Source organism: Thermobia domestica, chromosome 5, assembly GCF_964235325.1.
Source record: "Thermobia domestica chromosome 5, izTheDome1.hap1.1, whole genome shotgun sequence".
In the NCBI taxonomy this organism is placed as follows: domain Eukaryota; kingdom Metazoa; phylum Arthropoda; class Insecta; order Zygentoma; family Lepismatidae; genus Thermobia; species Thermobia domestica.
This window is the reverse complement of record NC_137458.1, coordinates 86,145,483-86,167,392: the sequence shown is the minus strand read 5'-3', so window position 1 is coordinate 86,167,392 and position 21,910 is coordinate 86,145,483. Positions and strand designations below refer to the sequence as shown.

General features: G+C 38.8%; 1 protein-coding gene across 1 annotated transcript in view; it reads left to right on the top strand.

The window, feature by feature from the left end:
• Positions 1-21,910, top strand: part of LOC145685975 (solute carrier family 53 member 1-like) — a 192,101-nt gene that overhangs the window by 87,448 nt on the left and 82,743 nt on the right. Inside the window, exon 8 of the mRNA XM_081758771.1 lies at positions 19,638-19,832. Coding sequence (XP_081614897.1) covers positions 19,638-19,832 — 195 coding nt within the window. The remainder of the gene's footprint in view (positions 1-19,637; positions 19,833-21,910) is intronic.

The following is a 21,910-nucleotide window of genomic DNA, read 5'->3' as shown; positions in this document are numbered from 1 at the left end:
GGAACATGGGTAATTTGGGTAATTTTGTAGCATAGTATGGAAAATGAAGGGGAGAGAGCAAACTGGGCCCCATCTTTTTTCGCTTGATTCTTGTAGTATGTGACGAGACAAACACGACGGTACCAAAATTATCGAAATTGCACCGGGGGAACATGGGTAATTTGGGTAATTTTGTAGCTTAGTATGGAAAATGAATGGGAGGGAGCAAACTGGGCCCCATCTTTTTTCGATTGATTCTTGTAGTATGTGACGAGACAAACACGACGGTACCAAAATTATCGAAATTGCACCGGGGGAACATGGGTAATTTGAGTAATTTTGTAGCATAGTATGGAAAATGAAGGGGAGGGAGCAAACTGGGCCCCATCTTTTTTCGCTTGATTCTTGTAGTATGTGACGAGACAAACACGACGGTACCAAAATTATCGAAATTGCACCGGGGGAACATGGGTAATTTGGGTAATTTTGTAGCATAGTATGGAAAATGAAGGGGAGGGAGCAAACTGGGCCCCATCTTTTTTCGCTTGATTCTTGTAGTATGTGACGAGACAAACACGACGGTACCAAAATTATCGAAATTGCACCGGGGGAACATGGGTAATTTGGGTAATTTTGTAGCATAGTATGGAAAATGAAGGGGAGGGAGCAAACTGGGCCCCATCTTTTTTCGCTTGATTCTTGTAGTATGTGACGAGACAAACACGACGGTACCAAAATTATCGAAATTGCACCGGGGGAACATGGGTAATTTGGGTAATTTTGTAGCTTACTTTGGAAAATGAAGGGGAGGGAGCAAATTGGGCCCCATCTTTTTTCGCCTAATTCTTGTCGTATGTGACGAGACAAACACGACGGTACCAAAATTATCGAAATTGCACCGGGGGAACATGGGTAATTTGGGTAATTTTGTAGCATAGTATGGAAAATGAAGGGGAGAGAGCAAACTGGGCCCCATCTTTTTTCGCTTGATTCTTGTAGTATGTGACGAGACAAACACGACGGTACCAAAATTATCGAAATTGCACCGGGGGAACATGGGTAATTTGGGTAATTTTGTAGCTTAGTATGGAAAATGAATGGGAGGGAGCAAACTGGGCCCCATCTTTTTTCGATTGATTCTTGTAGTATGTGACGAGACAAACACGACGGTACCAAAATTATCGAAATTGCACCGGGGGAACATGGGTAATTTGGGTAATTTTGTAGCTTTGTATGGAAAATGAAGGGGAGGGAGCAAACTGGGCCCCATCTTTATTCGCTTGATTCTTGTAGTATGTGACGAGACAAACACGACGGTACCAAAATTATCGAAATTGCACCGGGGGAACATGGGTAATTTGGGTAATTTTGTAGCTTAGTTTGGAAAATGAAGGGGAGGGAGCAAACTGGGCCCCATCTTTTTTCGCTTGATTCTTGTAGTATGTGACGACACAAACACGACGGTACCAAAATTATCGAAATTGCACCGGGGGAACATGGGTAATTTGGGTAATTTTGTAACTTAGTTTGGAAAATGAAGGGGAGGGAGCAAACTGGGCCCCATCTTTTTCGCTTGATTCTTGTCGTATGTGACGAGACAAACACGACGGTACCAAAATTATCGAAATTGCACCGGGGGAACATGGGTAATTTGGGTAATTTTGTAGCTTAGTATGGAAAATGAAGGGGAGGGAGCAAACTGGTCCCCATCTTTTTTCGCTTGATTCTTGTAGTATGTGACGAGACAAACACGATGGTACCAAAATTATAGAAATTGCACCGGGGGAACATGGTAATTTGGGTAATTTTGTAGCTTAGTTTGGAAAATGAAGGGGAGGGAGCAAACTGGGCCCCATCTTTTTTCGATTGATTCTTGTAGTATATGACAAACTGGGCACCATTTTTTTACAGGTAGAGCGAGCGGTGAGCGGGTCGAGGCCGCAAGTGGAACTAACAGCAAAACATCCTTTGAAGCAAGGTTATCAAATACAGAATGTGCTGCAATAATCTGCGCCCCAAGTAAAATACCAGCAATGCATTATTTGATCTAATGTCGTGTGAAATGTACGGGAAGTTTGAAATACTATTCAATACATAATAATTTAATAATGTTGTGCAATGTTATTTAATAATGTGTTGAGAAGGGATTTGAAAAATTTAGTCGGATGAATGGTAATTGATCGACAATTAGATTTTTCGCCAGTAAAATTGATATATAATTTTTAATTCGTGGAACAACAGTTCTTACTACAAATAGACGACCTTAGGATTTGATCCCTGGATTTCAGCGATTTTAAAACCAGAACACTAAATGCTAACTTTTACTTGTTCTCATTACGATATAGGAAAGAAATTAAGATTTGATTTAGGGAGTCCACCATGTGAAAAATATTTAAATTCCTAATGAGAATAAGATATCTCAAACTTCACTAGCACTACACCCGTTCCGTTTAACCATTTGTTGTGTAATTTCACGGTCAGTCAGTATGACAGTTGTGCGGACCGATTGATCGCACTATAATTTCGAATGTTAACACGAAAATTTCGATAATTCTTAAACTTCGGGCAATTTCGATAACTTTGGAACCATCGTCTTTGATTTCTCACATAGTAGTAGAACCAAACGGAAAAAGATCGACCCAGCTTGCTCTCTCCCATTGATTTTACATACTCAACTACAAAATTACCCGAATTAAACAAGTTCGACCGGTACAATTTCGATAATTTTGGTACAATCGTGTTTGTATTATCACATAGTAAAGAATCAAGCGAAAAAAAAGTTGGAGCCCATTTTACTTCCTCCACTTCATTTTCCATACCAAGCTACAAAATTACCCAAATTACCATGTTCCCCCAGTGCAATTTCGATAATTTTGGTACTGTTAAGTTTGTATCATCACATACTACAAGAATCAAGCGAAAAAAGATGGGACCCAGTTTGCTCCCTCCCCTTCATTTTCCAAACTAAGCTACAAAATTACCCAAATTACCATGTTCCCCCGGTGCAATTTAGATAATTTTGGTACCGTCGTGTTTGTCTCGTCACATACTACAAGAATCAAGCGAAAAAAGATGGGGCCCAGTTTGCTCCCTCCCCTTCATTTTCCAAACTAAGCTACAAAATTACCCAAATTACCCATGTTCCCCCGGTGCAATTTCGATAATTTTGGTACCGTCGTGTTTGTCTCGTCACATACTACAAGAATCAATCGAAAAAAGATGGAGCCCAGTTTGCTCCCTCCCCTTCATTTTCCAAACTAAGTTACAAAATTACCCAAATTACCCATGTTCCCCCGGTGCAATTTCGATAATTTTGGTACCGTCGTGTTTGTCTCGTCACATACTACAAGAATGAAGAGAAAAAAGATGGGGCCCAGTTTGCTCCCTCCCCTTCATTTTCCAAACTAAGCTACAAAATTACCCAAATTACCCATGTTCCCCCGGTGCAATTTCGATAATTTTGAACCGTCGTATTTGTCTCGTCACATACGACAAGAATCAAGCGAAAAAAGATGGGGCCCAATTTGCTCCCTCCCCTTCATTTTCATACTAAGCTAGAAAATTACCCAAATTACCCATGTTCCCCCGGTGCAATTTCGATAATTTTGGTACCGTCGTGTTTGTCTCGTCACATACTACAAGAATCAAGCGAAAAAGATGGGGCCCAGTTTGCTCCTTCCCCTTCATTTTCATACTAAGCTAGAAAATTACCCAAATTACCCATGTTCCCCCGGTGCAATTTCGATAATTTTGGTACCGTCGTGTTTGTCTCGTCACATACTACAAGAATCAAGCGAAAAAGATGGGGCCCAGTTTGCTCCTTCCCCTTCATTTTCCAACCTAAGCTTCAAAAATACCCAAATTACCCATGTTCCCCCGGTGCAATTTCGATAATTTTGGTACCGTCGTGTTTGTCTCGTCACATACTACAAGAATCAAGCGAAAAAAGATGGGGCCCAATTTGCTCCCTCCCCTTCATTTTCATACTAAGCTAGAAAATTACCCAAATTACCCATGTTCCCCCGGTGCAATTTCGATAATTTTGGTACCGTCGTGTTTGTCTCGTCACATACTACAAGAATCAAGCGAAAAAGATGGGGCCCAGTTTGCTCCTTCCCCTTCATTTTCCAACCTAAGCTACAAAATTACCCAAATTACCCATGTTCCCCCGGTGCAATTTCGATAATTTTGGTACCGTCGTGTTTGTCTCGTCACATACTACAAGAATCAAGCGAAAAAAGATTGGGCCCAGTTTGCTCCCTCCCCTTCATTTTCCATACTATGCTACAAAATTACCCAAATTACCCATGTTCCCCCGGTGCAATTTCGATAATTTTGGTACCGTCGTGTTTGTCTCGTCACATACTACAAGAATGAAGAGAAAAAAGATGGGGCCCAGTTTGCTCCCTCCCCTTCATTTTCCAAACTAAGCTACAAAATTACCCAAATTACCCATGTTCCCCCGGTGCAATTTCGATAATTTTGAACCGTCGTATTTGTCTCGTCACATACTACAAGAATCAAGCGAAAAAAGATGGGGCCCAATTTGCTCCCTCCCCTTCATTTTCATACTAAGCTAGAAAATTACCCAAATTACCCATGTTCCCCCGGTGCAATTTCGATAATTTTGGTACCGTCGTGTTTGTCTCGTCACATACTACAAGAATCAAGCGAAAAAGATGGGGCCCAGTTTGCTCCTTCCCCTTCATTTTCATACTAAGCTAGAAAATTACCCAAATTACCCATGTTCCCCCGGTGCAATTTCGATAATTTTGGTACCGTCGTGTTTGTCTCGTCACATACTACAAGAATCAAGCGAAAAAGATGGGGCCCAGTTTGCTCCTTCCCCTTCATTTTCCAACCTAAGCTTCAAAAATACCCAAATTACCCATGTTCCCCCGGTGCAATTTCGATAATTTTGGTACCGTCGTGTTTGTCTCGTCACATACTACAAGAATCAAGCGAAAAAAGATGGGGCCCAATTTGCTCCCTCCCCTTCATTTTCATACTAAGCTAGAAAATTACCCAAATTACCCATGTTCCCCCGGTGCAATTTCGATAATTTTGGTACCGTCGTGTTTGTCTCGTCACATACTACAAGAATCAAGCGAAAAAGATGGGGCCCAGTTTGCTCCTTCCCCTTCATTTTCCAACCTAAGCTACAAAATTACCCAAATTACCCATGTTCCCCCGGTGCAATTTCGATAATTTTGGTACCGTCGTGTTTGTCTCGTCACATACTACAAGAATCAAGAGAAAAAAGATGGGGCCCAGTTTGCTCCCTCCCCTTCATTTTCCAAACTAAGCTACAAAATTACCCAAATTACCCATGTTCCCCCGGTGCAATTTCGATATTTTTGGTACCGTCGTGTTTGTCTCGTCACATACTACAAGAATCAATCGAAAAAAGATGGAGCCCAGTTTGCTCCCTCCCCTTCATTTTCCAAACTAAGTTACAAAATTACCCAAATTACCCATGTTCCCCCGGTGCAATTTCGATAATTTTGGTACCGTCGTGTTTGTCTCGTCACATACTACAAGAATGAAGAGAAAAAAGATGGGGCCCAGTTTGCTTCCCTCTAACCGGTCATTTCTCTCCATATTTTTTTTATCATATATAATGTACTATATTTGGAAATCATTTCAAAAATGGATGCCAAATATATAACGTGAGGGGTTTCAGATAAATAAAAGTAAGCATTCATATTATTTAGTCGTAAATTGATGCATGTGGTAGAGGGTGGAATGGGGCATTCTTCTCCTATATTTTATTACATTCCTTTTTTCTATTCATCAGATGGATCCAGCGTTATGAATGAAATTTGCCGTTAATTTTACGACACGTTTGTACCGCTGGATCCATCTGATGAATTGTGAAAATTGTTAATACATTTGGAAATAATTGTAATCTGAAGAAGTGTTGCGGCGCACCATACATTACCAACTTATTGTTAAGAATGGTAGGAAACAAGGATAATTTAGGCGTAATAAAAACTTATCTATAGAGGCATGGAGCAATTTTTCTCAGAAAATCTTTTATAGTAGGAGCGGAATACTTGTTTACACCTGGCAAAAGAAATATAGAGGTAGGGCCCAAAATTTTTGACCCCTATATTGGAAAATGGCAACCATCTTCAAAAATAGAGCTATTTTTTTTAGAATATCCATTTTAACTAGCTACTGCTTCAAAACTATTCATCCGAATTTCATGGTTGATACGTCATTCTCTTCAGAATAAAACAGGCTTTTGAATGCAACATGAGCATGTCTGTATGATGTACAAGGAAAGGGAAATTTGGTGGAAATCGGGATTTTGTCATTAAAAATATCGTTTTTGGAAGTTTGAGTCCCCGTAGAGTCGCCTCAGGTGAGAGTACGCGAACCTAATGTACCCTGAAATAATTCAAAAGGGTTATGGTATCTGTTTGCCAAATAACATTGGAATATCCTATATAATGACATAAGAAAAAAATTATTTCCTAATTCTGTTTGAAAGTAGGAAATTTACACTAACTGGGAAAATTGCGATAAAATTTCTAGATAAATTAATATTTCAACGAATTCCATGGCTTTTACTTCATTTTCTTTAAAATGATACAATTTCTCAATTGCAATACTGTCATGCCGCTCTGAGGTATGGAAAATGGGAAATTTGGGGAAATCGGGAAATATATCTGAAAATCATTTGTTAAAAAAAAGGTTTTTTGCTTCTGAAATGATCCCGGGTGAAAGCACGTGACAGAGTACCCTGGAAAATACATTGAGGTATTGGTAATACTTCTGCCAAATACCATTTCGATATCATACATAGTAACGTTGTGAAAAATAATTTCCCAATCCTTTTGATTATACATTAGGGTGGTTTTTAGACACCCTTTCTTTTGAAACCTGGAGATATAAAGGGAAATTATTTATAACATTTTATTTGTTTATGTTTCATTTAATTTTGCATTATTATTGGACTTCATCATTCTTTTTCTTGGTTTGACACAACGAACACCTTTGCTCTTGACACGTTAGAAACAAAACGGGAAGCAGTATTAGAGATTAAACAACTTTTAAAATAAAGATAAAACTAACATCATGTAAGAAATCATATTAAATGTCAGTCTCAATGTCGTGAAAATCATTATCGCTAGTGTCAACACAAATAGGAAGTTCGAATTGTTAACTTTCATTTTCACAGTCAGTGCACTTGCAAAACATTGTACACTGCATTCGTGAGCGTTACATACTGCATTTTGTACATGCAACGAGGAGTGTTGCACTTTTGCAAGAACATCTTAATAATTCCCTACATCCACGAGCTGTTTCAGAAGAAGTTATCCATGTTGGCTCCCAACTCCCAGTTTCATTTGTGTGCCAAGCACAAAGGCCCGGATCAGGTAAGTTAGGTTGTTTAACCAAACACTCTCTCCAACAATAGCCAGCTTGATAAACATTCCTCAAGACATGTTAAAATAAAGCTGATTTTTTGGTAGTATTCTTTCTATGGAACGTCTTTTTTTTGTAAAGAGTTCTTTCCTACACTCATTAACTGTGCTATGACATGATGACTTATGATATATCAAAATAACAAATTTGTCAACTTCGTCCATAAACATCTCAATTTCTGCAGGTTGCTGGGACAAAATCTGGAATGTCCGTGTGATCTTCGGGAGATTTCTGTATGTTTTCCAAGTGTTTTTTCCACAACCAATAAACGAGGAAGTTGTGTTGCAACCCGACAATGCATGACAAAATGGAAAGGAAGTAGCTTTTTCGACTCTAAGCTTGGTAAATAGTAGATGAATTGGGATGTACTCTGAATTCTTTCCAGTACCAAATACAACCCATGAGAAGTCTGCTTGTAATTGAATAAATTTTGACAAAGAAAGCACTACAACATCAGTGCCCACTGTCCGAATGATGATAGATATGTGTGTCCAGCTTGATACGCCTCCTTAGCATAAAGCAAAATTCTTGTATCTGCTTCCTCTTGACTGCTTGGCTGAAGATTTTGATGGGTACATAATGGTGCATTGCATAATATCGCTTCTCCTTTTGTAGTCACTACTTCTTTCCCGTCTCGAGATACGAGTTTAGTTGCTTGCAAATAGATAAAAGAGTTCCTTCTTGTTTTCTAAGGATGGGCACGAGTCGAGTCAAAGGTAATTTTCTCGAGTCGAGTTCCAAGCCAAATCACTGTTTTGAGGTCGAGTTTCGAGTCGAGTTGAGTTTGAAAAATGGCTCGCTCGTTTAGCTCGTTTTAACTCGTTTTGAAATCATTGCCTGATTAGACTGGAAAGACGAAGCTATGAGAAATGTAAGCGGTAAAATGGAATATTTTTAGTGTTGCTCACGAGGTGAGACACTGCTCGCATCTAGCCTCGTCTCGATTAACAAGATGTCAATGGATTTTTATAACGATACAGTCTCAAATGTCGTGAGCACTAACATAAGTATATGCTGTAGTTCTCACCACCAAGGCTGAGACCTGCACGGTGAAAGTTTTGAGCCGAAGCAGAAGCCCAACCCATGTAGGGATGTTAACCGGCTTAGCTCGGTTCAACTGAGCGAACAGCTCGAGCCGGCTTGGTTGAGATGAGGCACCAACTCGGCTCAGGTGAGCCATCGTCTCGAGCCAGCTCGGTTGGGGTGAGCCATCAGCTCGGTTTGTTTCGGCTCGTATCGGTTTGGGTTGGTGAGCTCGGCTCGATAGGGAACGAGCTGTGAGCCGAGCCGCTCGACCCGTTGAAAACCCTAAATCCGGACCAAGCAGTTTTGAACATGTGTGGCCGGCGCCCTCTAATTTTTAACGATTTTTGGTTCGAGCCCGGATACTTGCTCCTCCGGAAATCAAACCCAGAACCTCGTGAGCGATGTCCTTGCTTCCCAGACTTCACAATTACCGAGGTCAGCAGTCAACTAGTTTTTTATATATATATATATAGTATTCAGATTAAAACAATTTATGTTTTATGTTTATACACGGTGTTGTTATAATAATAATAATAATAATAATAATGTTATAGTAGTAGTAGTAGTAGTAGTAGTAGTATCATTGATAATAATTATATTGTCTATATAGGATACTTGAAGAAAGTACTTGGAACTACACACAGCATTTGGCTCGATTTGGTTCGTTTGGCTCGACTCGACTCGAAACTCGAGTCAAATTCGAGTCGAGTTGGATGAAATTTTTCGAGCCGAGTTCTCGAGTCGAGCTCAAAGATGTCTGTTTCGAGTCGAGTCGAGTTTCAATGAAAGCTCGTTCGAACTCGCTCGTGCCCATCCTTATTGTTTTCACCATTGAATAAAACGTTCTGTGAAGTTCTAGGCACAGGCGTATTACTACAAACTTTTCGTCTTATGCCTATACCTCTAAACATCCTGGTCTCAGCTTTCAAACTGTCAGATTTGTAGTCATCTCAGACAATGTCGATTCTGTTTATACTATCCCATTCGTGAAGAACTATGCTGGCAAGTCTCTGCGTACAAAACAAACGTCTTTGCATCTCCAGGAGGTATAATGTAGACTAGACTAAGGCTGGGCCATCCAGTATGGCACATGATGCTGAAGGTTTGTCGCTGGGATAGTCATTAACATTTCTGAAACACTGAAGATCAGATTTCTTAGATTTTCGAAGACGCCCACAATCTGACAAAGAAGATGAAAATGGCTGGTTTTCATGGCTAAGAAATTCGTCAAGATCAGAACCTCGCTGCTGACACACGATATATAATTTTGAAAAGAGACAGGCATCATTTCTTGCTCTTCTCATCAGCAATTGGGATTTGATCTTCGTTGGAACTTTTGTTTCGAATAAGTTCACTTGATTGCGTTTGATCGGTTTCTCAATTGATAATACTTGCTGTTCAAGTTTGATGTTGACAAATTCTTTAAATTGATGCATTCCAAGGTCTCTTATTTCTCTTAAATCCACAATTCCCGTTTGAAAAACAATGACTTTATTATTCGCATTTCGCAAGTTTTGTCTAAATCTTCGATAGTGTTTTTTCAAAGCCTTTACGTGTTTGAAAAATAAAGACTGGGTTTTCGTTGAGCATTCATGATGTTCTTTTGAGACTGTGTTAGGCTTTTTAAACCCTTCTTCAAATTTTTGTTCCGATCTTGTTACTTCAGAACCAGCTACCATCCATCCCCTCAAAACATCTGGGTTTTATGTTAATCCCACTGCACCTCCATCCCCCTTTACGTAAGCATTGCACTGTTCATGCGCCTGGTCCAATGCAATTGCAGAAAATAATATATCATTAATGTTGGCAGTAAACTTTCCAGCTAAAACTCCTCATGAATTCTCGGGCGTATCTCTGGCACTTTTCATGTCACGTCAATACACTGGAAGCCATTTGACGTAGTTTTGGTGGTTAAATAAACAGAACCAAGGAGTCCATATCGTCAGAGAGTTCACATAGAGCTCAAACTTGGAGCTTCAGATTGATGTCAAAAATTTAAGAAGCGAATTTTCTAGTTCCATCGCTGTACTCCAATATGCAAAACTTGGAATTCTTTCACAGTTGTCTCTACACCATTTCTTAAACGGAAGAGACTCAATAGCACTATGTGTTTCTTCATGCCCACTAATATATTATTGAGTATAAGATTGTTTTGACAAGATAAACAGGGCACATAATGTCACCTGATTAGTGTACCTTGCATTTGTAATATGATGCACTTTGATATGAGACTGAGCTCTACCCAAAGATGTTAACCCAGTCTCAGTGATACATTCAACCCTTCCACTGCCATCTAAAAGATCTCCGAGTACACTCATGATAGCCTTCTCCAAATGTAGGGCCCCGATCATCAGAGCATATGTCTTCACCAAACTTTTCAGGACATGTACACTGAATACGTTTTGCAAGAGCATACAGGGGAACATCACGAGTAATACCGGGTCTCAATCCTTCATTGAGATAATTTACAGCATCTTCTATTACTGACATTGAACATCTAATCATAGCAGATGGTTGCGCAACGTCTGGAAACATAGGAAGTAATCCACAATGAGTTAAGTGTTTTTCTCTACTTAATGTCAGGGTTAACTCTTATGGAGTACTGCTAAAAAGTGATATTTTTTCCTAGCAAACAATATTGGGAAATGATTTTCCACAACGTTACTACGTATGATATCTGATTCAAGATATTCGAAAGTATCCACTGTGTCGAAAGTATTAATTTAACGCATTCATAATTTGCCGTATTACGATACTTGTGAACTTCCTTGTATTTAGATTTCTCTGCATTTACTCACGTCCCTGCAAGCGTTTAATAAGGCCTTTGCATTTCTTTCGATTGTTCTCTTATCAGATTTATATCATCAGCATACACCATAACCTTGTGAATACCATTCAACTCTAGGCCCTGGTTCCTATCTTTGATTTTTCTTATATCGTACTCTGGAACAAAGCTGAATAATAACGGCGATAACGCATATCCTTGTTTCAGGCTAATCTCGAAAGCTCGCATTTTTCTACTCGGACTTTACTCTGGGATTCATTTAAACACTTAATAAATCTAGCTTTTTCGGTATTCCAAATTCTGTAGGAATGTTGTACAATGTTTCCCTCCTAACCGAGTTGTAAGCATTTCTAAAATCAATAAACAGTTGATGTACTGGGTAATATATTCCCATTTCTTTTCGAGTATTTCTCGAATGGTAAATATCTGTCGATTTCGACTAAATCCACACTGATAATCTCCAATAATTTCATCTGCGTATGGGGGCAATCTTATTAATAGAATGTTGAGAGAAATGCCTCGATAATTATTACAATCAATTTTGTCGTCTTTCTTGTGAATTGGAACAGTGATTGATTCTTCCACTCTTTTTAAATGTATTCCACAGTTTTTCTTTTTTTGTGAAAAAAAAAGTTTCGTAACGATATGTTAAATTTTCTTGTTAAAAATTCAAAAACCTTCAGGACTGGGTAAACCGTGATGGTGGTTATATATTCTACAACCTAGGAAACCATACGCTCAGATGAACCGTCTACTACGTATATCATCCATAAACAGAAAATTTGATACTTTCCCGATTCTGAACAATCTTAAGGAACAGTCAGTGCATTACAGAATTTGGAGCTTTACCGATTTTGCAGATCCGAAGCACCTGATAGGTGGTAACAGATTATTACGTATGTGATCAATCAGTGAAAAATTTGTTCGAAATATTCATACAATGTCTATGAAAGTTAAAACTTAACTGAAAAATTTCAAGAATGTACAGAACCACCCGAAACGAAGCTCTTGATGTGCAGATTTCTTTCATGTTTTTCTTTATTTTGCTTCAAAAAGAGGGTGTGTGATATTTTGAAGTAAAAATACTACATATAATTTTGCTAGTTATTTGTGTATCATTTTTTAAAGTACTCATTACATATAAGAGGTTAAAATATTATTACATATATTGGTTAATCCTTTGGAATTCATAATGTAAATATGTTAAGAATTAAAATAAAAATCTTTTTGAAATTCATGGTTTATTTTCGAGGTTTCATATTATTTTAATATTATCTGCATCAACCACTAATTAAATGGGTTTTTTGTTGTAGAGAAGCGATACAAAGTCTGCTTTATCAGTTTAAAGCAAAATTTCCAAAAAAGCCCAAAATTTCCCAAGCAAAAAAGCGAAGCAGAAAAAAAACGAGATTCTTTTTTTCAAAAAAAGCCGGTTTTTTTTCGAGCCCTTGCATCTCTAGTGTTTTTACCAGAATATGCTGTTACCCTAGTAGCAAGAAGTCTTTCGGTCAGTTGCCGGGTGCTTGGCTTTTGGCTTTCTACGCCTGCACTTAAAACGCATGCTTTCAGACAATCTGCCTTTTGTTTAGGGATGGACACGAGCGAGTTTTCATTGAAACTCGACTCAACTCGAAACAGACATCTTTGAGCTCGACTCGAGAACTCGGCTCGAAACATTTCCTCCAGCTCGACTCGGAACTCAACTCGAATTTGTCTCGAGTTTCGTGTCGAGTCGAGCCAAATCGAGCTAAAGTTTCTGTGTAGTTTCAAATACTTTCTTCAAGTATCCTACATAGACAATATAATTATTATCAATGATACTTACTACAATACTACAACTTTATTATTATTATTATTATTATTATTATTATTATTATTATTATTATTATTATTATTATTATTATTATAACAATACTGTGGATAAACATGAAAGTTAGGCGGTTTGTATCTGACTACTAAAAACTGCTGACCTCGGTACTCGTGAAGTCTAGGAGTATAGGAGACGTTCACGAGGTACTGGGTTTGAGTTCCGGAGGAGCAAGTATCCGGCTCGAGCTAAAAATTGTTAAGAGTTAGAGAGCGCCGGCAAAACTGTTCAAGAGCGGCACGGCTCACAGCTAGTGTAAAACAAGTTTTTTTCTGTGAAGTTTTTTTTAAATAAAAACATCGTTCTTTTTCATGTTTTTTTTTAAATGTCTGTTGTTGTTTTTTCTGGCAACTATTATTACTGATTTATGTTGAAGATTATTGAAATACTATATAGAACTTGAGTCGAAAACTCGTAACTTACAAATAGTTTGTTTCTTTGTACCTATACGAGCAAAATCGTGTGATTATTCCTTTCGGATCCAGGTCATTTTTGGCGTTTTCTTACATTTTCAGTTAGTGATTTATTGCTCAAATAAAATTTACCTGATTGAAATGGTTAAGGCCTTGTTTTTTTAGAAAAGGAATGTGGTTATTTTTGGTGTAAGTTACATTGCAGTGTTGCCAGCGGGTGGGAAATTACTGAGGGAAATGTAGGGATGAAAATTTACAAAAAAAAATCTCTAACCGAATTTCAAGATTTTTTTTGTATCTAGCACCACTGTTGCCATATGGGTCCAAGTCACCTAAAAAAAATTGGTGTGTTGACAAGGTACAGTGAAAACCTGAAGTCGCTGGCTTCCATTCAAAGAGAGAGAGAAAAAAATCTCTGTTTCCATACACATGAAATTTTAACACTTTTTACGCCTCAGAAGCAAAAATCAAGAGATATGCCGGGCTACAGCTTCTCTAATTATCCTATTGAAACTTTTTATGGTGCGTTCAGTAGGCTAAAGAGAAGGCTTTCAGGTAGTGGTACATTTGTTCCAACGTAGCAAGCAAGAGGGAAATAATAGAGGGGAAAGGGAAATTTGTCGAATTTTTCACCTAAAATCGGGAATTAACTGTTTTGGCTGGAAACACTGCTATCAAACAGACGTAAACTATCTGAAAGTAAATCTTGGTATCCCAAGAACATATTCTACAAGTATCATGGCGATATCTAACATACGCATGAAATAAAAAAAAAAACTCATTCTACCTCAGAAATTCACCATTTTCTTACGATTTACAGAAAATGGTTTATTATAAACCTCAACTGTACTTCCCCTAATTATTCTACCGAAACTTTTTATGGTGCGCTGTGTAGGCTAAGGACGAGGCTTTCAGACAGTGGTATGTTTGTTTGAATGTAGCCAACAAGAGGGAAATAATAGACAAAACACGTAATTTTCCCCAAAATTTCCTCTAAAATCTGGAATTAAAATTTTCTGTAGCTGGCAACACTGCTACCAGACAGACGAAAACTATCTTAAAATAAACACTGGTACATTACTAACATATCCTACAAGTATCATGGCGATATTTAAGGAACAAAGCTAATTACCAAAATGATATTTCGATAAACAGAAAGCTAGGGGAAAATCAAGAGTTAGAACCTAAATCCCAATTTTTTGTGCGGCCCCTAATTACCCCACTGTAACGATATGTACCCGCGTTTTTTCAACAAGGACAAATGTTCGACTGGCGTAAGTTGACTTGCACTCGGACGTATAGGTACGGATTTATAACAAAAATTTCGAATTTTTTTTCCAAATTTAAGGAAATTTTAATTTCCGTAGTTGGCAACACTGCGCGCAGGCCCGTCCATTTGATGTCAACAATTAGGTATCCATCCGACGTATCTACCTGACAAGTCTTAAGGAGGTCTCTCTACAACGAATGAAGCTACAGGGGAAAAGTAATAAAGAAAATTCGAAATTCGAAAATTCTAGAATTTTTGACTGGGGTGAAATTTGAGAAGAAAATTCGACACACACAAGAAAAAGAAACTAAAGCCTGTTACAAACATCTTGGCATTTCAGCTAAACGAATAAAACGAAATCTCTGACGCGATGTTGCCGAGTGCTAGGGAGCGTGGCTATGGATAAGCAGACAAACTACAGCGCGATCAGGTGGCAGGGGATAGACGTGGATGTGTACAAAATAAATGTGGCAATACCGCTGGTCTCTCATTAAAGGGAACTTGGAGCGCCGCCTTGAAATGCCAAGATGTTTGTCACGCCATTTAATATGATAAACTATGATCCAACCATATTTGGCATATATATATACAGTGCGTTCCACGAATAACACTAAAGCTCGTCTCCAGAAGAAACGAAGGCAGATAGAAACATGAAACTTTTGGAACCTTCAAGGAACTTAAAAGGCAACATTATGCTGAGAAGGAGAATCACCCACAAGGGGGGCTAAAGGGGGTTACTGGGGGTAACTCAAAAATTTTGAATAGCAACCCCCATCGTGTGGTACCTCGCTGGAAAAGTAATCGCGTATAGAGACCAGACCGTGTCCACAACAAACTCTAAAGTCTAACGTAGGTCTAGTTCGGAACGAATGCACAATACACATACCACACAACTAACACTATAACAGTATTGCAAATACAAAACATGGAAATTGAACTGAAACCGATAGAAAAGAGAGTACCATAATATTATTGAAAAAGCTGAACCTTCCGAGGCTCGAACCTCGGACCGCATGTGTACTGAACCAACACTTTACCATTGCGCTACTGTCGAGCTGCTATTCTTACGGACGAGGAGATGTAGTTCATAACGACGAGTTGCCCGTGGTGGCGCTTTGGTGTTGGACACACGTACTTTAGAAAAGGTACTCTGTTTACTCGTGCACCACTATCAGATGTGCTTTTCCGACCAACAGTGCGCTACATTACAACCCGGAACAGTAGGTCTGAAGGACGTAGACGTGTGTTTGTGTTGGTGCGTTTGACCATCCTACATTGCATACATAATGTGGTCTCTTGAACAGAGAATTGAAATTGTGTTACTCTTTGGTGCTACGAATCGTTCGTACAGTGCAACAGCACGGTTGTTCAATGAACAAAATGTGCGCAACCCAATTAGTGTTTCTTCTGTACGCCATTTATTAATCAAATTCTTTACGACAGGCAGTGTGACCAATGCCCCAAAGCCTCGAAACCCTAGTGTTGCTACGGAAGAAACACAGATACAAGTGTTGGCGGAGCTGAATGTGCATCCTCAACAGTCCATAACAACTGTGGCTCAAACGTGTGGTGTGTCACGCACGACATACAGAATCTTAAAAAAACATACCTTCCATCCATACAAACTACATATGGTCCAGGAGTTAAGCGAACATGATCCCGATATGCGTATCGAGTTTTGTGAGCAGATGTGTGAGGCATTGGCACGTGGGACCATTGTGCTGACCAACGTGTGTTTCAGCGATGAGAGTACGTTCTACTTGAATGGCAAGGTCAACAGATATAACTGCCGATATTGGTGTGACACAAACCCTCATGTATTTCGTGAAGGCAACACTCAACACCCAGAGTCGCTGAATGTCTGGGCGGGTATCTTAGGTAATCACATAATCGGGCCCCTCTTCATCGATGGAATATTAACGGGTGAGAAGTACCTGGGGCTGCTGCAAGTCTTTATTGCACCGTTGATTGTCGAGGCAATGGAAGAGAATCCGCAAGAATTTGGAGAGATTCCGCCCGTTTTTCAGCATGACGGCTGTCCTGCCCATTTTCACCGCCTTGTACGTGACTATGTAGATAGTGAGTTTCCGCGACGATTGATTGGTCGTCGCGGCACCATTGAATGGCCAGCCCGTTCGCCAGACCTTGCCCCACCCGACTTTTTCCTCTGGGGCTATTTGAAGACTATAGTGTTCCGCACGCAGCCGAACAGCATTGCGGAGTTGCGCCAACGCATAGTTGATGCCTGTCATTCTATACCGGTAATAACTTTTACCCGTGTTCGAGAGGAGTTCGTCCAACGTTTACATTACTGCCAGGAAGTGGGCGGTGCACACTTCGAGAATCTCCTGCATTAATGAGGTATGTTCCAAATCATACTATGTTACTCTCTGCTTACAGGTTTTCAAACGAGGTACCACACGATGGGGGTTGCTATTTAAAATTTTTGAGTTACCCCCAGTAACCCCCTTTAGCCCCCCTTGTGGGTGATTCTCCTTCTCAGCATAATGTTGCCTTTTAAGTTCGTTGAAGGTTCCAAAAGGTTTCATGTTTCTATCTGCCTTCGTTTCTTCTGGAGACGAGCTTTAGTGTTATTCGTTGAACGCACTTCGACCGTCCTTTACGGATGGTCGCCATGTTGGCTACGGACATGCTAGCGACTTACAATTTTCACAAGTGGTCTTTACTCGTGATTACCTTTCAAACGAGGTACCACACGATGGGGGTTGCTATTTAAAATTTTTGAGTTACCCCCAGTAACCCCCTTTAGCCCCCCTTGTGGGGGATTCTCCTTCTCAGCATAATGTTGCCTTTTAAGTTCCTTGAAGGTTTCATGTTTCTATCTGCCTTCGTTTCTTCAGGAGGAGAACCTTAGTGTTATTCGTGGAACGCACTGTGTATATATATATATATATATATATATATATATATATATATATATATATATATATATATATATATATATCAATTAGGGTCCATACAGGAGCAGATTAAAAAAGTGACACACCCGTATGTGCCACTTTGGCCACCTGGGTACGAAAGGGTTATTGTACATTTGATTACTTTTTTTTTTTTTTTTTTTTTTTTTTTTTTTTTTACTAGTAACTCGTGTTGTTGTAGTGGTTATAGTCTTAACTAATAATAATATCGTTGTTGTAAACAATCACTTTATAAGGAAAATTTTCTCTCCTTTTTACATCTTAGTTCCAATACTGTTGCTGAAAAATGCAGGGTGTTTCAAAATGAATATCGGGGTTTTAAGTCTTCGTAGTACTTATTACATTTTACGTGCAATTATAAACAATACATCAAGTAAAAGAGCATCTCAAGCAGTTTTTGCTACAAGTGTTCGATGTGAGATTCATTCGTCACACGGCACACATAGAGTCGATAGGTGAGAAAGGCCCATAAAGTTTCCGTCATATGGCACAAAACATTCAATTCACACAGACGGTGGCACTGTAACTACAGATTCAGTCTTTGGAAAATTAAAACACAAAAAGGTTTCTGCTCTCTAGTCTCAATCTTTGCTACTTGCTCTTTCTAACGGCAAACAGAGGAAACAATGCATGACATGCGTGCGTACAAAACTGTTTGAGTTGCTCTTTCATTTGATAATACTTATAATTGTAAGTTAATTGCAATAGATACTACAAAGTTTCAAAACCCTAATATTCATTTTGAAACAACCTGCATTCCTTCAAATTATGTCATCCTATATTCATGTCTTGTATGTACACTCATGTCCAAAATTATTGTCGCATATCTATAAATATGTTGTTGTAGGAATATAATTTGATAACGAATCCGCCTGGTATTTCTTATAATGTTAGTAGGCCTATGTGTATAATCGGCAAAGACATGTATGTGGCAAATTTCATGTCAAAATAGCAGTAAATAAGAACAAAACTTTCTTGTCCATTTAGCATTTTGTTTTACTCTTTCTCATTTTCGTATTTATAATTCTTTTTCTATGAAATTTACCACAAATGTACATTTTCCGATTATACACATAGCGTCAGTATTAAAAGTACCCTACAAAATCATTATCAAATTATATTCTTACAAGAAGACAGTTATAGATTTGCGACAATCATTTTGGACATGAGTGTACATATCATCAGGGCCGGCCCTAGGCAATTTCTCGCCCGTGCAATGACGTAATTTCCCGCCTTCCTCTTTCTGCAGAAAGAACAAATCTTAAAAGTCACGATTTTCAGTATGCTACTCCAGCATGAACAACGAAGGGGAGGGAAATTACACTTGCACTCGGAAAGGCTTAACTAGTTACTACAAATACAATCTCATTGTGTCTGTTTTTTTTTTTTTTTGTTTTTTTTATAATATTAATCTATTATGTTAGTGAAAGATAAAGCAAACACACCTGAAAGATGGTAATCCTTTTTATAGAATTCAATATGGAGTTTCAATCTCAACATATCAGTTTGCAATTATAGTGCAACTAGCTCTTTTATCTTTATTTCTTGATTTTCCTTCTACATCTTTTTTTTTTTTAAGAGTTGTTTTTACCTTCAATGATAACGATCTTATTTGCGACAAAGACAAGAGAAGCTTTCATATCAGAACTCTGATAGTTCACTAAATGGAACAGGTGTTTGAGAATCGAGTTCTTGTATTTGACAACAATCAAGCAATTTGTTCTGGGATTTATTTTACTATTTGCTTTAGCACTGACCATGTGACTTAAACTTATGCGACCTAAACATAATTTATGAATGTAGTATTCAACAGTCTTTTATGTAGAAATGAGCTCTAGAGTCATTATCTCTACTATTTAATGATTGGCACATTGCTTTTCATTAGTGATAAAAGATGCATATATGTGTTTCTTTTCTTTTGCAGAACGTGGTTATTGTGTACATGGAATTAAATGGATTAGAACTGTCGTAAGCGATTTACCACATTTTTGGCGTCTTCTACAATGTTTCCGAAGATACTATGATACAAGGGAAGTCTTCCCACACATTGTGAATGCCGGAAAGTATTCAACTGCATTTTGGGTTCTTTTGTTTTCCACATTAGTAAATGTACATAAAGGTAAACCTTAAAATCTAGCAGAACGAATCACGTAGGCTATTGTTATATGTATTGTTTAAATGCATTTCTTGAAATACATAAAATGTTCGATTTCTGTTTAGTATGATATGACTTAGTAACATGAACTCCATTCAATCCATCAAGTAGAGCTCGAACTCATCCTTAGTTCTTGAAGATAATGTTGGTAGTCTGTAATTGAGTTGATTTTGGGTTTAATGCCCCTTTCAGCAGCGAGGCTATACGAGACGGGACCTACTAGATTACAAATGTCATTAAATTTTTCAATATCTAATTACATTAGTTCTTATACTACAACAGATCCCGTCTGCAACTTAAAAGATCAGCGCCCTGCGTGATAAAGAGCTTTTGCGTTCACCTATAAAGAATACTTTCGTGAGTAGAGCAAATAGCCAACATGCTAACCTCTTATACAACATGCCGAAAATGTGTCCTTCCGAAATTATAAACTGCCGAGTGCCGAACACGACGGTAAGGCGCTACAGTTCGAGAACTATAGGACGTATTGTAATCGGACCAAGGAATTGTGCAGAAATTTGTACACGCTGTATCTAAATATTCATGTTTCAGAATCTTGCGGTAAAGCCACAGTGAATTGTATAGGGGAAGTTGCGGTACTGGGAGACGCTTTTAATTACTATTTAAGCATAAACAGTGGTCATTAGAAGGTGTATGAAAAACATATGAAACACAAAACATTTTACCTTTGTATTCGCTGAGAACTTAGGTCTCTGATTTACAGACTGTGGTATTTATTTATTTATTTATTTATTTAACAATCACCAGATACAGCTCAGAGGCCATTTTACACTGGATATCCAACAACAACAATAACAATGGAAAGGATTTGGGAAGGTATCGGCCAGGGCCTTTTTAGTAGGTACCATCCCGGCATTTGCCTGGTAGGATTGAGGGAAACCCTAGAAAACCTCAGTCAGGATGGTCGGCAGCGGGATTCGAACCCACGACCTCCCGAATGCGAAGCCAACGCTCTACCACTTGAGCTACTTCGCTCGGTAAAGTTATCGGTATTACCATTTCTTTCGACAGTGCTTCATGCTATTGTGTGAAAACTAAATAATTTGTAAATTATTCGTTACAGCTTTGGATGATTCGAGATTGCTAATAAAACTCCAAGCAGTATATATATTTTAAGAGTACCGGTATATATATATATAGGGTGACTTCGGCAAATAACGCCACCAACTCAACATATTGTTCTGGTGTTCAAGTGTTTTCATACCTAGAACCGTGCAACTTACATGGAAGATGGAGTCAACCCTCCGCTATAATGCAATGAGAAAACAAAGATCCTACACACACAATGTCGACCACAATGCACTGAAAATCGGAGTGAGTGTGAGATGGCGTTATTACCAGACGTGTCGGCAAATAACGCCACTTGCTTTACAACAACGGAAAGGTGTTGGAATTGTAAGGAAATACATTTTGCACACAACTAAACAATGTTCTTGGCAATGTGCTACCTGCTTTGTTGGTACACAAAATTCATAGTCATCGTACATGTCGTTAACCGTAACTCTTCTGATGACTGCGAACCTCTTAACATAACAGCTGCAGTCATATGGAGCACTACTCGTCGGACCCAGACAACAATGCACAACCAACATCACAAATGTTCAGAAGCCACATTTAACAATACTGTCAGAATCACATAATTCGTGAAACCAAATCTTGCATTCAATACATCTAATTCAAATTTTAAGACCCCTGAGATCATAGCAATATCCTCCACAGTCCCCACGGAGCACGTGCCGGGAGAAGTGAAAGGGCCGCTCTTGCGAATAGGTCTAGTGTTACCAATACTCCTCTGACAATAAGAGAAATCTACCTGGGATGAGATTTGCTCCTAGTTATTTTAGCTGTAGGCAGAAGCTCGTGGATGGAGTGGGCACTCGGTGGTTTTGAAGGAGAGATGAAGGCTGATCGTGTGCTTGGATGTGTTGGTGGAGGTTGCTGTTTCTCTGAGACATCATTTGGGGAAAAAGCGACATCGGGTATAGCATTTTTCCTAAAAGGATGCGCTGAAGCCTGAAATT